Raw genomic sequence first — 14183 nt, 5'->3', positions numbered from 1 at the left:
TTCAAATCACCATACAGTATTAATCTATGAAAAAAAAATCTGGATTTCATCATGATTGAATTAATATAATCTTTAAAGGAACGATGCGTTATGGGAATGTTATTCCGGAGGGTCTGTGCGGTGTTATTAATTTATTACATGGTAACACTTCTATTTTTGGAAAAAGGGTTCGCACACTCCTTTGGATTTTCTTCTTTAAGTTATTTTTTTTCTTCTTTTTATTAATTAATTCAAGGGCAAGCATGATGACGTTTCGACCTCTCGGTCTTCCTCAGATTCTGAAATCAGTGTGTCTTGTCCGCCTATTGATTTTTCTGGAGAAGTTTCTATTAATACTCAATATGAACTAGAACAGAGCAACGAGCATCACGGCTGCTTTGAGTAGGCCTAATATTTTCATAATCAGCAAATATTTAAATCCAAGCTGAACACTTCTGTTCCCAGGACATGACGAGCCATAGTTTATGTGGCTTTTGCTTTGCTGGTAGGGAGGCCTACATTTCATTACATGGGCTACAAGCACCTTTTGCGGCTTGTGACATGCCACATGTATAATAAGAGAAGTTGATGCAACGTCAGGTGTGAGAAAAAGCGACATTGGGATCTCTCCTTCTCTTAACTTGGGTGGAAAATGGAGCCTATAAGCCATGGACTACTTTAGGAAAAGTTTGATGCAATGAGGGGTAAATGAGGCCTACGTTGGATTTTCTTAAAGCAGAGGCTACCTGTCTAGGGTTTATTATTAGATGTCATGGACTATTTTAGGAAAATTTTGACTGGGGGTAATTTTTCGCAAAGAATTGTTTGAGGGTGTGCGTAAAATGACCCTCTCTCACTAGCTTATGGGCTACGGATGTCTCCCTTTTCTGTAACAAAACACTTGCCACAACACTGACCAAATTTCAAAATGTGTTCATGGGCTATTTTGCACTCCATCCTACCAAACAACAAATGGGCCCATGCACACAAATAAACATCTATTCGCGGAATGCACACATTGCATTGCTGCCACATTGGCTTTCGAATGTTGTCAACAGCTTATCCCAAGCTACTATGCTATGAATCTTGCTAGCACTTGCTAATCTTGGGCTTGCACACATCTGTTCATTGTTTTACATTTTACACTAAATATAGGCTATTGCCCATCGCTTACACGGTTTGACCTAGTAATTGATCCACAGATGTAAACGGACACATATACATATACAGGGGTTGAACAAAATAACGGAAACGCCTGTCATTTTAGTGTGGGAAATTTCCTAGCTCAAGTGGACCAGCCTGTTGGCCAATCTTTATTAATTGCACGTTGCACCACTGTAAAGTGAAGTGTGATGGTTCAATTAGCAGGGTAAGAACACAGTTTTACTCAGAATTATGCAATATGCACACAACATTATGGGTGACATATCAGAGTTCAAAAATGTCTGCATACCGCCAAGGAGAATGAACCACATCCAACAGGATTAACTGTGGATGCAAGAGGAAGCTTCCACACTAAAATGACAGGTGTTACCATTATTTTTTCCAACCCCTGTATTTGCCAGTATGGATATAAACTCTAGCATCGATGAGCAAGCCACTAGTGCAGTTTCTTAAAGTGGGGCGTAAGCCCCCCTGGGGGGGCGCGTGACATCTGATTTTGTTTTTTGTTTTTTTCCCTAAGAAAATTATTTCCTGTCTTGCCAATAAGCCAATACGTTTAAAGACCTCACCAACATTATATTATTAATTGTCATGAATTTGAATAGTAGGAAATGAACACATATCTGCACTGCATTCGACTGCAGTCCCTCTTTGTTTTATCTCACCTCTCCTTTGAATCTACGCAGTGATCGTAAAATTAGTCTGCACGAGTTCTGCTGTTGCTTGGGGGGCTCGGAGGCATCCAGACCCTCTGAGGGGGGAATGATGGAAAAAGTTTGAGAACCACTGCACTAGTGTAAGGTGGAAGAATTGAATTTGTATCTATATCTGAATCTGCCATATTCATGTAATGACCATTGCTACCATGGACCATGCTATAGGGACGGACATGAAAACAGTTGATGTTGTTAACTTGCAATACATGTTTTCACATTTGAACTGCACACAAACCATGTTGAATTTTCATATTTCATTATTTTTCTTTCCCATACACACTCCAAGGACGGAAGTTCAGCTCCTTCAGCATTATGGAGGGATGTTTTCACCATTATTACTCCCTTCTAATTGTTCTTGTGAAAGATGTTATTCAATACAATTGTTGACAAAACATCTGTGAGCAAAATGGTGAGCGAGAAGCTTAACATCTACTGTCCTTTTGCTGCTTTTCCTAGATGGTGGTGAAGACGTACATGGACATGGACCAGGACTCCGAGGAGGACAAACAGAAGTACTTGGGGTTGGCTTTGCATCTGGCGTCAGAGTTCTTTCTGAGGAACCCCAATAAAGATGTCAGGCTGCTTGTGGCCTGCTGTCTGGCAGACATCTTTCGCATTTATGCCCCAGAGGCACCTTACACCATGCATGACAAACTCAAGGTATGCAAACACATTCATGCATTCATTTGTGTTAGACTTAAACATGTTGATGGTTTGACTCCAATATCTCTTGTTGCCCGCAGGATATTTTTCTGTTCATCACAAGACAGCTGAAAGGGTTAGAGGACACCAAGAGTGCCCAGTTCAATCGCTATTTCTACTTGCTAGAGGTAAATACACAGACATGAGTTTGTATGCTGTTGGTGGCATTTTATTCTGCAGATGTTAAACACCTATTGGTTTACATATTTGGTCAGTGTTTACTGATCTATGCGATGCAAATAAACATTTTGACTTTTACAGAATCTGGCATGGGTTAAGTCTTACAATATATGCTTTGAGCTGGAGGACTGCAACGATATCTTCATACAGCTCTTCAAAACCCTCTTCTCTGTTATTAAGTAAGTCATTCAACATTTCACATACGTCTGATCATCACCAAACCGATTGTTACATTTTGGGGGGTACAAAGTTGCAAGCAAATGAATGGCTGTGACATGCAAGCGCTTTGACTCAGTCAATTTGTTGAAGCTGCCAAGAAGCATGTCTCATCAAATGTGCAACATTTTGACGAATTGTAATCCAACTTGGGAGAAATGATTGTTGACGATCTCAAGGAACCCACACATATTGATGCAATTTGGCTATTTGGATGGACTTTACTTTGCCGACTTGTTATGTATTCACTTTATTTAACAACTGCAGTCCAATATATATGGGACATCATACTCAATTTTCGGTGCAACTATTCGGATGACATGGGCTATGTCAAAGTCAAAATATATCCCGTGACTACACATGACTCAGATGATGTGATTTTGTTGCCTATCAAAATGCTTTCCAATTGTTTAACAACCTTGCTGTATTTTAACATTTGCAATGTGATAACTTGGTATTATTTTGGCTGACATGCTACTTTGAAAATTTGGGATATTAGTAGAGTAAAAAAGTTTGTTATTATGCTATTGAACGATTCAAAAACAGTAAGCAGCATACATGTATTGCTTTTCCATGGCAATCTTTCACAACTTGGTGTGGGTGTATAAGATTTGAGAATTGAGGATATTTTCTAATAGCGAGTAGGCATTTTAGAGCGGCCTTGAAAAATCTTTGAATCAAGGAATCCGTCCTTGTTAGCATCCTAAAGGATGTTTGGCTTTTGAACAGTGCAAGGTCACAATGACATGCAGTTATTGAGTATTGAGACGTCCCTGATTTCGAGAAACACTGGTTGACCTGGAACCATGTTGTGTGTGGGTAGGACATTTGGTTGTGCTACATGGGAAGTTTCCCAGCATGCCTGCTTTACCTTTGCATTTATCTTTGCATTGCTTGACTATTGCAACCACAATGCTCTGGGGGTGTTTGTCTGCCTTTATTGCTTTGTAAACAAGTTTTGAGATGCTGGGCTTATGTATATGAAAGGCCATATGAAGATGGCCAAAATCGAACACTCCTGCATTTACCAGCACCTAGATGCTGTGCATGGATCTTTGAACTATGGGCAAAATTTGACTTGGTAGTGAAATGTTGTGCATCACATGGAAGCACGACTTTCTGTTTGGTCTACTTTCTCACTTCAGTCCTTCTCTCGCACACTGAGCCTTTGAGCATTCTGCACTGATTATTAAAATGTTGAGGTTCTTTTTTGTTCAGTATTGCGCATTCATACATTGTTAGCTCATGATGTATGTGTGCAGCGCAAGCATCCCATAGCATCCACTAACTCCGAAGTCAATATGTTTGATATTGTGTAACCACCACCTGCCGGGGATTAGGTTTACATACTGAGTGTCATTACATTGTATCACTGTGTTACAGTAACAGTCATAATCAGAAAGTACAGATGCACATGTTGGATCTGATGAGTTCCATCATCATGGAGGGAGATGGAGTCACACAAGAGCTGCTGGATACCATTCTCATCAACCTCATACCAGCCCACAAGGTAACAAGTCACACAACTTGCCACAATGTAATCAATAACCATCCATTGATTCATTCCAGTCCACAATTAATGGTGTGAGCACCTTGAAGTTGTCATTTCACTTATTAATTAGATTGAAACATGCTGTAGAATTACAATGCTGTAGAACTTATCAATTCTATGGTATGTTTGGTTGACTGTAGAAGAGCTTCCTCTGATAAATGGGAGATGATTGGGCATGATCAATCAAACCACCTTGTTTCTTTCACCCCTATCCCCCCCGTTTCTAGAACTTGAACAAACAGGCGTACGATTTGGCAAAGTCTTTGCTGAAGCGGACTGTGCAGACCATTGAAGCATGCATTGCCAATGTAAGTGCTCTGTTATACTCCATTGTTAAATCAGAAATCAGATTGGCCAGGACTCCCTGGAAGAAGAGTCACTGTGACTCAATGGGACCTTTTCTGGTAAAATAAAGGTTAAATAAAAATTAAAAAACAAGCATATCTGGACCTGTGCTAACAGCTCAGTTTTGTGTCATTCTCCTTTGCAGTTTTTCAACCAGGTGCTGGTACTGGGGAAGTCCTCAGTGAGCGACCTATCCGAGCATGTGTTTGATCTCATCCAGGAGCTCTTTGCAATCGATCCCCGCCTGCTGGTGTCAGTAATGCCCCAGCTTGAGTTCAAACTAAAGGTGTGGTAGTACACACACACACACACACACACACACACACACACACACACACACACACACACACACACACACACACACACACACACACACACACACACACACACACACACACACTTTTCAATCATGCAATTTTCAATCATGAAACTAATGATTAGACTAATGTGGTTCATTTTCTGATTCAGTTTCACGCTGTTCCTACAAAGGACATTTTGTGAAATGATTCCATTCAAATCTTGGCATCTGTTTTGCTGCGCAAAAGGCCACTTTTAAAAGTAATTGTTTTGTAGAAGGCATGAATCAGAGTATATTTTTTCTTCATCTAGAGTAATGATGGGGAGGAGCGGTTGGCAGTGGTGAGGTTGTTGGCCAAACTGTTTGGTGTGAAAGACTCTCAGCTGGCCACTCAAAACAGGCCACTCTGGCAGTGTTTCCTGGGAAGGTAAGACCAACCTTTTGTCTGCTTGAACTAAGGACCAGTCATGATGGGCTTATTAAATGGGACCTTTAAATTAACCTGAGTAATATCTTAACACTGTAGTGTGTTTATTTTTTTTAATTCTTTTTTAGATTTAATGACATTCATGTCCCAGTGAGACTGGAATGTGTGAAGTTTGCAAGCCATTGCCTGATGAACCATCCTGATTTGGCAAAAGACCTCACGGGTATGTCTCATTTCTACATCCATGTGTGTGAATGCTCTTCATGATTTTACACACACACACGCACACACTCAAACACGCACTAACCTTTGAGTTTGTGGTATGACAGAGTTCCTTAAAGTGCGGTCACATGACCCAGAAGAGGCCATCCGCCATGATGTCATTGTAACAATAATCAACGCTGGAAAGAAGGACCTAAACCTGGTGAATGACCAGTTACTGGGGTTTGTCCGGGAGAGGACTCTGGACAAAAGGGTAAGGGGGAAATGATGCAGTTGCTGATGTTGTAGGAATTCATGGGTGATATGACCTTCAACATTGGTTTATCATTTAATTTATTTAATAAACCATTAACTCCTGTCTGTCTGTCTGTTACAGTGGCGTGTGCGTAAGGAAGCGATGATGGGTCTTGCCAAGCTGTTTAAGAAGTACTGCCTTCATCACGAGGCAGGGAAAGAGTCTGCCGCGAAGATCAGCTGGATCAAAGACAAACTCTTACACATCTACTACCAGAACAGCATTGATGACCGGTGCGTATAACTACCTCTATACACTTAATTTTTTATTTAATCCATTTTTCCTGGAGACACATATACAGGTTTTTCAGGACTTTGATATTTTGTCTGTTTTACTAATTATGTGGGTATGTTAGAGCTGAATGAACACATTACAATGTAAGGGGAGGGTTTTGGCTTTTAAATGTAACTCGTTTCATGTTTGTATGTGCTTCGGAGGCTGAGATATTTAGGATTTAATAGGAAGAGCGAGGCACCCTTTCCCAAAAAGGGCTTAAGACAAAATGGGTTCAAGGTGCACTGTGTAGGATGTTGGCCCGAGTAGGTATTGCAACTCTGTTGCTCATTGAAACTGTACTGCCTATTCTCAAATTTGATCTTTTCGTGAATATTTGGGAAGTAATAAACTAATATTTACTAGTATGACCAAAGTACAGCAAGTTTTGCAGCTAAATATGTAAATTTCCGGAAATTTAAAATGGCAGACCTGAAGAAGATCCAACTTTTCATGTTTTCCCAGTCATACAGAATACTTGATGGTGGTAAGTATTTGTGAAAAAAGGTAATATTTGTAAAATTAAGTCTGGAAAGAAACTGCTAAAAATATTACACAGTGCACCTTTAAAGGCACACTTATAGAGTATGCTTGTAGTTACTGCTGGTATTTAGGGTGGGTAGGCCAAATGTGTAGACATGCAAAGGGTCAAATAGGACCAAAGTAAGATCAATAACATTTCTTGTTCAATCATTTGTGAAAAGACATACATGTGAAAAGAGATTGTTTTTGTCCCTGATAAATCAGCTTTTCTAAACTGCCCTCTCTCTGTTTCCTGGTAGGCTGCTTGTGGAGAAGATCTTTGCTCAGTACATGGTTCCTCACACTCTGGAGACTGAAGAGAAGATGAGATGCCTTTATTACCTCTACGCTTGCCTGGACACCAACGCAGTCAAGTACTCATCTCAACTAATCACTTCACTTCTACCATAGTACCGTACAGTTCCTGGATGGTTTGTGGTCTTGTGTTGGCATCAGCCTCTTATCTTCTACATTTTTTTCATCAGGGCTCTGAATGAGATGTGGAAATGTCAGAACATGGTCCGAGGGTTGGTGAGGGAGCTGCTGGATCTTCATAAACTTCCCACGGTGAGAACCACACCTCAGCATCTCTGAGGAAATGTATATGAAAATACCGTTAGTCGGTGAGGCCGTTTTACATTACAACAATAATCGGGTTATTGGAATAAAATAAACAGTCTTTCGGGCACATGTATTCCACTCAAGTGTGTGACACAAAGCTACAATTCAAGGCATGTGATGGTCTACTTATCATTCTAGAATGTCAATAACCCGATAATAACCCAATTGTGCTGGATACATGTCTTGAGAAATCAGTTTTTTAGCCAAAAATCTACCTGTGCGAATCGGATTTCTCATAAACCGATAACTGCAATAAACCAATTATCATAAACCGTTTATTCAGTTTACATGAGCACTTGAATAAACAGGTTACTCCAAAAACCTGATCATAAACGGTTTATTGATGTGCATTTAAAGGAGCTCAGTGAGTATTGAGTTGTAAGTGTTTGTGCGAAAGGGTTGTACCGATAACCTGTGTTTTTCATCTGCAGTCTGAAGCCAACAATACTGCCATGTTTGCGAAGCTGATGGCCATTGCCAGTAAGTTGATTGGAAATTCCCTTAAATGTTGATTTGGTTAAATTGGGTAAATGCCCTTTCTTGGTGAATTTAGCATGCATGTGTGTATATGTTGTGTGTGTGTGTGTGTGTGTGTAGAGAACCTGCCAGATCCAGGTAAAGCTCAGGACTTTATGAAGAAGTTTAACCAGGTCCTTGGGGAGGACGAAAAGCTGCGTGTGCAGCTGGAACAGCTCATCAGTCCCACATGCTCTTGCAAACAGGCCGAGCTGTGTGTGGTAAGTCACACGCACACCCAAACCTTTTGACCCTTCGTGGAGACATTTAACATCACTTATGTTTACTGTCTGTTTTTGACAACACATGCACTTCCATTTACTTTTTGTTAGTAAAGACACATAAAGCCACTAACGAGAGTATGCAAATATAAAATGAAAACCGTAAGGTTATCAACCTGTTCATCGACTTATGTAGGTTTTTTTTTCTCATGGCTGATGTGATACTTGATGTGTTGTAGTCAGAAACAGACGATATCAGATGCCAATGATGTAAAATAAATGCTCTTAAGTCCACAAGTGCCGAACTTGGAACAGGATTGACAATCATGTTAACCTGCAGAAGTTACACATGAAGCCTTTCTTTACACGTGTCTATTAATGTCAATGTCATTCTCTAGATGTCATGGAAATTGACTGGAAGCATTTGACGTATAAGTGTTTGTAAATTAATAAATATTAGCAAATAAAAGTCAAATGTCCCAATGAATAAATGTTAGCAAATAAAAGTGCCAAATGTCCCAATGTATGAATTCATACCACTATTATTTATAAGCGTTTCAATACCTGTTCCAAACATATATATTGTCCTACTTTTTACTTTTTTCATTTGCATTCTTGTGTGGTAATGGAATGAAACTGTAAATGGTTGTCATCCGTGTCTGCAGAGAGAAATCACGAGGAAGCTGACGTTCCCCAAGCAGCCCACGAACCCCTTTCTGGAGATGGTGAAGTTCCTACTGGAGCGGATTGCTCCAGTACACATCGATTCAGAAGCCATCAGGTATGTGTTGGAGTCCCTCAGTCATACAAGTAGAGATTGTATAACAGTGATGTTTCCTCTGTGAGACCCCTAGTGGTGGTCTTCTGGAACTGCAGACTTTAACACTCTTCCTGTGTTTGTCTTCACAGTGCTTTGGTCAAACTGTTGAATAAATCCATTGACGGAATAGCTGATGATGAGGAGGAAGGAGTCTCACCTGACACAGCCATCCGCTCAGGTCTAGAGCTGCTCAAGGTCTGTGCAAGTTTTATTTAGATTCATGACCCATGGTGAAGTATTTACTTTGTGCCTTGTTTGTCTTATCCGTCACTGCTTGAATGTATTGTAAATTAATCAGCCGTTTTCTTTGTAATTTCTGTAGGTTCTTTCATTCACTCACCCCACCGCCTTCCACTCAAGTGAGACTTACGAGTCCCTTCTGCAGTGTCTAAAGATGGAAGATGACAAAGTGGCTGAAGCTGCCATACAGATTTTCAGAAACACAGGACAGAAGATTGAGACAGAGCTACCACAGATACGATCGTACGTTAGACGGATATAACAGTATGACGTACTGGACATATGTGTATCCAAAATTTGGAACGGTTGCTTTATCTGTGTGTTTGTTCGTGTGTGTGTGTGTGTAGAACTCTGATTCCCGTCCTGCATCAGAAAGCAAAGCGTGGCACCCCACATCAGGCCAAGCAGGCGGTCCACTGCATCCACACCATCTTCCACAACAAAGAAGTGCAGCTGGCCCAGATATTTGAGGTGGGCACACATGGCATTCTCTTAACTGTTGATTCTGTGTTCATAGGTCATGCATGAGTATTTGGAATGATATAAATATTATTTCATGAGTATACCTCCTTTCCCTTTTGTCTCACCACTAGAGGTGCAAATAATAATCGATATGTATCGATGATTTGGTCCTACGGCCAACAGTCGACTCGAAAATAATCGAATCACTGGCCCCTGCGATGCCCTAGCTCCATTACATAATAGAAATGGAAAAGTAATTGGGGAAAAAATCATATCATATGGGGGATTCTTAAGTATTGAAAATTATACTTATTTATTCGATATCATGGAGGCTGTGATTTACACCCCTACTAACCACCTTTCTCCACCACAGCCTCTGTCTCGCAGCCTGAATGCTGATGTGCCGGAGCAGCTGATCACTCCCCTGGTCTCGCTGGGCCATATCTCCATGCTGGCTCCAGATCAGTTTGCTTCTCCCATGAAGTCCATCGTTGCAAACTTCATCGTCAAGGACCTGCTCATGAATGACAGAGTAAGGAACAACGTCAACAGTTTTTTGCGCACTGCATTCTGCTTACAAATCCTGGAGGATCCTGGAGCATTTTATGATATGAAATTTCACTTTCTCAAATGTTCTTCTGCTTGATGTTTTATATCAGAATTTAATTTAGTCATGTATGTCTTCTTAGTCATCAGGGAATAGAAATGGCAAACTCTGGACCACAGATGTCGAGGTGTCTCCTGAAGTGCTCGCTAAAGTAAGTAGCGTTGGAGAGGAATGACATACTACTACTTTTAGTGGTTCTTAGTTAAACAGGTTGAAAATTCTTTGAATGACTCATTTGCCGGTCTCTCTATTTTGTAGGTGCAGGCCATCAAGCTTTTGGTTCGCTGGTTACTGGGGATGAAAAACAATCAGTCGAAGTCTGCCAATTCCACACTGAGACTGCTGTCCGCCATGCTGGTCAGTGAGGGTGATTTGACAGAGCAAAGGAAGATCAGGTGAGTGCTCAGCAATGAATGGAGCCCGCTTGTGTTGAGGAGAATGGCTTACGTTGATGGAGGCCTTGATGTGTTGGTGATGTTTTTGTTTTTTAGCAAATCGGACATGTCCCGGTTGAGGTTGGCAGCTGGCTGTGCCATAATGAAGCTGGCCCAGGAGACCTGTTACCATGACATCATCACCCCAGAACAGTTCCAGCTCTGTGCACTGGTCTTAAATGTAAGTGCCTTCTACTGCAATACTCTACTCTTGCTCTTCCCGTCTGCCTGGGGTTTTGGTCTGGGGCTTTAGAAATAAAATGTTAACTTTACCCTCTCGTCTGTCTCCTCTGTGTCATGGTTTTTGAGCCAGGCTGTGACAAACCATTGAGCAGCTACTCAGATCTGAGTGAGACTCAACACTCTTTTTTCACTGTCCCCTCTGTCATGTCTAGGACGAGTGTTACCAGGTGAGGCAAATCTTTGCCCAAAAGCTGCATGTGGGCTTAATGAAGTGGACGCTGCCGCTTGAGTATCTGGCCGTGTTTGCCCTCTGCGCGAAAGATCCGGTGAAGGAGCGTCGTGCCCACGCCCGGCAGTGCTTACTGAAAAACATCAACCTCCGAAGAGAGTTCATGAAACAGAACACAGTGGCAAACGGTCAGTGAACTACAGCAGATGGATCTCTCAGGCATTTGTATTTATTTGAGTACCTTGGTAATGTGAACTTGTAACCTTTTGCTCTACCAGCCATAGAGTTTCAAGAATGAATTCAGCTCAACATCATACTGCTGTTGATCAGTATTAAGGAGATGGTGAAAAATGTCTGGTGGGAGTAGACCACATTGAAGAGACACTGAGTGCATTTATATGCAGTTCAGTTTCCTGAATATGATCGAGATATTAAGTGTCATGAATTTGCGTTTGAGCATATAAACACCATTTCCCGACTTAAGTATCCCGGATACGCCCTAACTCTGGACTTTGCGAAATCGGGATATGCTAGGTGGAGTATTCCGAAAGAAACCGGGATATTGATGCATGGAAACATTTTATCCCAGATACCAAGGCTTCCCATAGAATGTTGTTGCTGGTATCCAGGCTACACACATTTGAAGAGAATTCTATAACCGTCAAGAATGTTAGACTGGGATATAACACTCTGTACGCATATAAACACATCATCCCAAATTTGCTCATAAACGGGAAAAGCCTCATATTCGGGATACTGAACTGCATATAAACGCACTCACTATTGGATAGAGTTGAAAAGTTTGGCGCAGGGAACAAGAAGAACCATAAGGTTTGACCTCAGAGGTGACATGCTTATTTCTATCTTCCCTCTAGACAAGATTCCCCAAATCTTCCCAGAGTATGTGGTTCCTTACATGATCCATCTGCTGGCGCATGACCCTGACTTCACCAAACCACAGGACTTCGAGCAGCTCTTAGTCATCAAGGAGTAAGCTTATTTGAAAGTCCATATGAAAGACATGCATGTGATTAATGTGTACAAGACAATTGGCTTACTAAAATGTTTGTGTAGGTGCTTGTGGTTCATGCTGGAGGTGCTGATGGTGAAGAATGAGAACAACAGCCACGCCTTCCTGAGGAAGATGGTGGAGAACATCAAACAGACGAAGGATGCCCAAGCTCCGGATGACCCCAAAACCAACGAGGTCATTCGTCATTTCTCATCGTCTTTCATTTACTTACTCCCACACTCAAATGGTTGTCTGATATTTGTTTTGACAGCGTTGCTAGTTAATGGAAACGAGTGAAACTATAATAAAGGTGTGTTTTATTGTTTTTTACAGAAGCTGTACATTGTGGTTGATGTGGCACTGTTTGTTATTGTGAACAAGAGCACCTCCTGCCATCTGGATTGTCCCAAAGACCCGATCCTTCCAACCAAATTTTTCACGGCACCAGACAAGGTATAGCTCTTCCATCCTCAGCATGGTTTGTTTGTGCTTTTTGTCAATTGTTTTGTCAATTGTTGTTCACCATACTTAACTTGACCCCGGCGTCGTACGGATGACATAATAGTTTGGTAATGTAGTCATGCCTGTGCCATAAACATTTTTAATGTAATAACATTTTATTACTGTTGTCACTAAGTTACATTCCGTTATGGTAAAGACAGTCCAAACAATGTCAACTTTTCATGAACGTAAAACGTTTGACTAACATCATGTTTATGAATCGTCCATGACTGTTTCATGACAATGTTTTGACACTATAATGGCACTGTCATGTCATGCGGATGACGCCGGCGTCAAGTAAAGTGTTACCAAATAATGAATTAATGATAATGAATAATCTTCCCCTACAACTTATTGTTTGGAGTTAGTATAGAATGTGTACATGCAGCATAATAAAAGCCATCAAGACTCAGCTGGTCTTCAGCATTTGCTAATTGTATTCAGGTAACTGTTGTATTAGTTCTTATTTCTCTGTCTCTCTCTGTCTCTGTAGGAATTTGTCAATGATAAGGACTACCTCTCTTCTGAAGCCAGGACGGTTCTTCTCACAGGGAAGGTGGGTACAATATTTGTTGAGACTATTGCGGTTACTATGGCGCAGAGCACTAAGGCACCCACCCATAGACTTCTATGCACATGTTGCCTGAGGTTCGAGTCCTGCCTGTGCCATATCCGAACCCTCTCGCCTCTTTTTTTCCTGTCTTGCTTTTCACAGTAATGGCAAAAAGCTGTTGATTTCTGCACGAGTGTGTTACTCATCTGTGTACTCATGTCTTGTTTTGCAGGCGAAGGCTGTCCCAGTTCTCGGTGCCGTTAATAAGCCTTTAACCGTACCTGGGCGGCGGCCATACACCAAAATCACCCCAACAGAATCTGGAAACAACAACAGCTCCAGCACACCGCCGATCACGCCCGCCTCAAATAAGAACAGGTAAACTGAAGCGAACAGTCCTTCATGAATGGTTCAACACTGTCCATCATCTTTGCAGATCTGATGGCTCTGTTTCCACATTTTTGCTATACAGGGACACAGTGGCTGTTGCATCTGTGACTGAAGCAAGAGAAAATGAAGAAAATCCCCCTGTGATCATCTCGAAAGAAGCCAAGAAGAAGGTAAACAGGAGAACTGTCTTTTCAGTTTCTTCTTTTTTCTTTTTCATATTAATGAGGAACATCTTGTGGACAAAGTTTTAAAACAGTTTTAGTGAGGACCATACGTGACCGTGTAAATCCACCATAGCCCATGATGAAGGTGCCCTGTAGAAAGCCACTGGACGCAAATTGGAGCACATATGCATGCACGTGTACACACACACACACACTCACAAACCCCTTCTGATCCCAAACAACTGCATGGCTGCTTGCCCACTGCTTTACATATTCAGCAGCATTTAACAACCGGAAGTAGTGTTAAATGCAGAGGATTAATTTCATGAGATGATTCCA

The 14183-nt window shown here is 41.3% G+C and overlaps 1 protein-coding gene across 1 annotated transcript in view; it reads left to right on the top strand.

The window, feature by feature from the left end:
• The window catches only part of pds5a (PDS5 cohesin associated factor A), a 31888-nt gene that overhangs the window by 13941 nt on the left and 3764 nt on the right, over positions 1-14183 (top strand). Inside the window, exons 3-31 of the mRNA XM_063218289.1 lie at positions 2316-2519; positions 2603-2689; positions 2823-2920; positions 4341-4467; positions 4737-4817; positions 5000-5140; positions 5464-5579; positions 5708-5802; positions 5909-6054; positions 6178-6329; positions 7152-7265; positions 7377-7458; positions 7944-7992; positions 8110-8249; positions 8915-9030; positions 9159-9264; positions 9392-9552; positions 9657-9780; positions 10145-10303; positions 10461-10529; positions 10637-10773; positions 10870-10993; positions 11208-11412; positions 12100-12214; positions 12299-12431; positions 12570-12689; positions 13231-13293; positions 13523-13668; positions 13763-13850. Of these exons, the coding sequence (XP_063074359.1) occupies positions 2316-2519; positions 2603-2689; positions 2823-2920; positions 4341-4467; positions 4737-4817; positions 5000-5140; positions 5464-5579; positions 5708-5802; positions 5909-6054; positions 6178-6329; positions 7152-7265; positions 7377-7458; positions 7944-7992; positions 8110-8249; positions 8915-9030; positions 9159-9264; positions 9392-9552; positions 9657-9780; positions 10145-10303; positions 10461-10529; positions 10637-10773; positions 10870-10993; positions 11208-11412; positions 12100-12214; positions 12299-12431; positions 12570-12689; positions 13231-13293; positions 13523-13668; positions 13763-13850 (3498 nt within the window). The remainder of the gene's footprint in view (positions 1-2315; positions 2520-2602; positions 2690-2822; positions 2921-4340; positions 4468-4736; positions 4818-4999; positions 5141-5463; positions 5580-5707; positions 5803-5908; positions 6055-6177; positions 6330-7151; positions 7266-7376; positions 7459-7943; positions 7993-8109; positions 8250-8914; positions 9031-9158; positions 9265-9391; positions 9553-9656; positions 9781-10144; positions 10304-10460; positions 10530-10636; positions 10774-10869; positions 10994-11207; positions 11413-12099; positions 12215-12298; positions 12432-12569; positions 12690-13230; positions 13294-13522; positions 13669-13762; positions 13851-14183) is intronic.

The sequence above is a fragment of the Engraulis encrasicolus genome, chromosome 16, assembly GCF_034702125.1.
Source record: "Engraulis encrasicolus isolate BLACKSEA-1 chromosome 16, IST_EnEncr_1.0, whole genome shotgun sequence".
In the NCBI taxonomy this organism is placed as follows: Eukaryota; Metazoa; Chordata; class Actinopteri; order Clupeiformes; family Engraulidae; genus Engraulis; species Engraulis encrasicolus.
The sequence above is the reverse complement of the archived record's forward strand: the minus strand, read 5'-3'. Positions and strand labels throughout refer to the sequence as shown.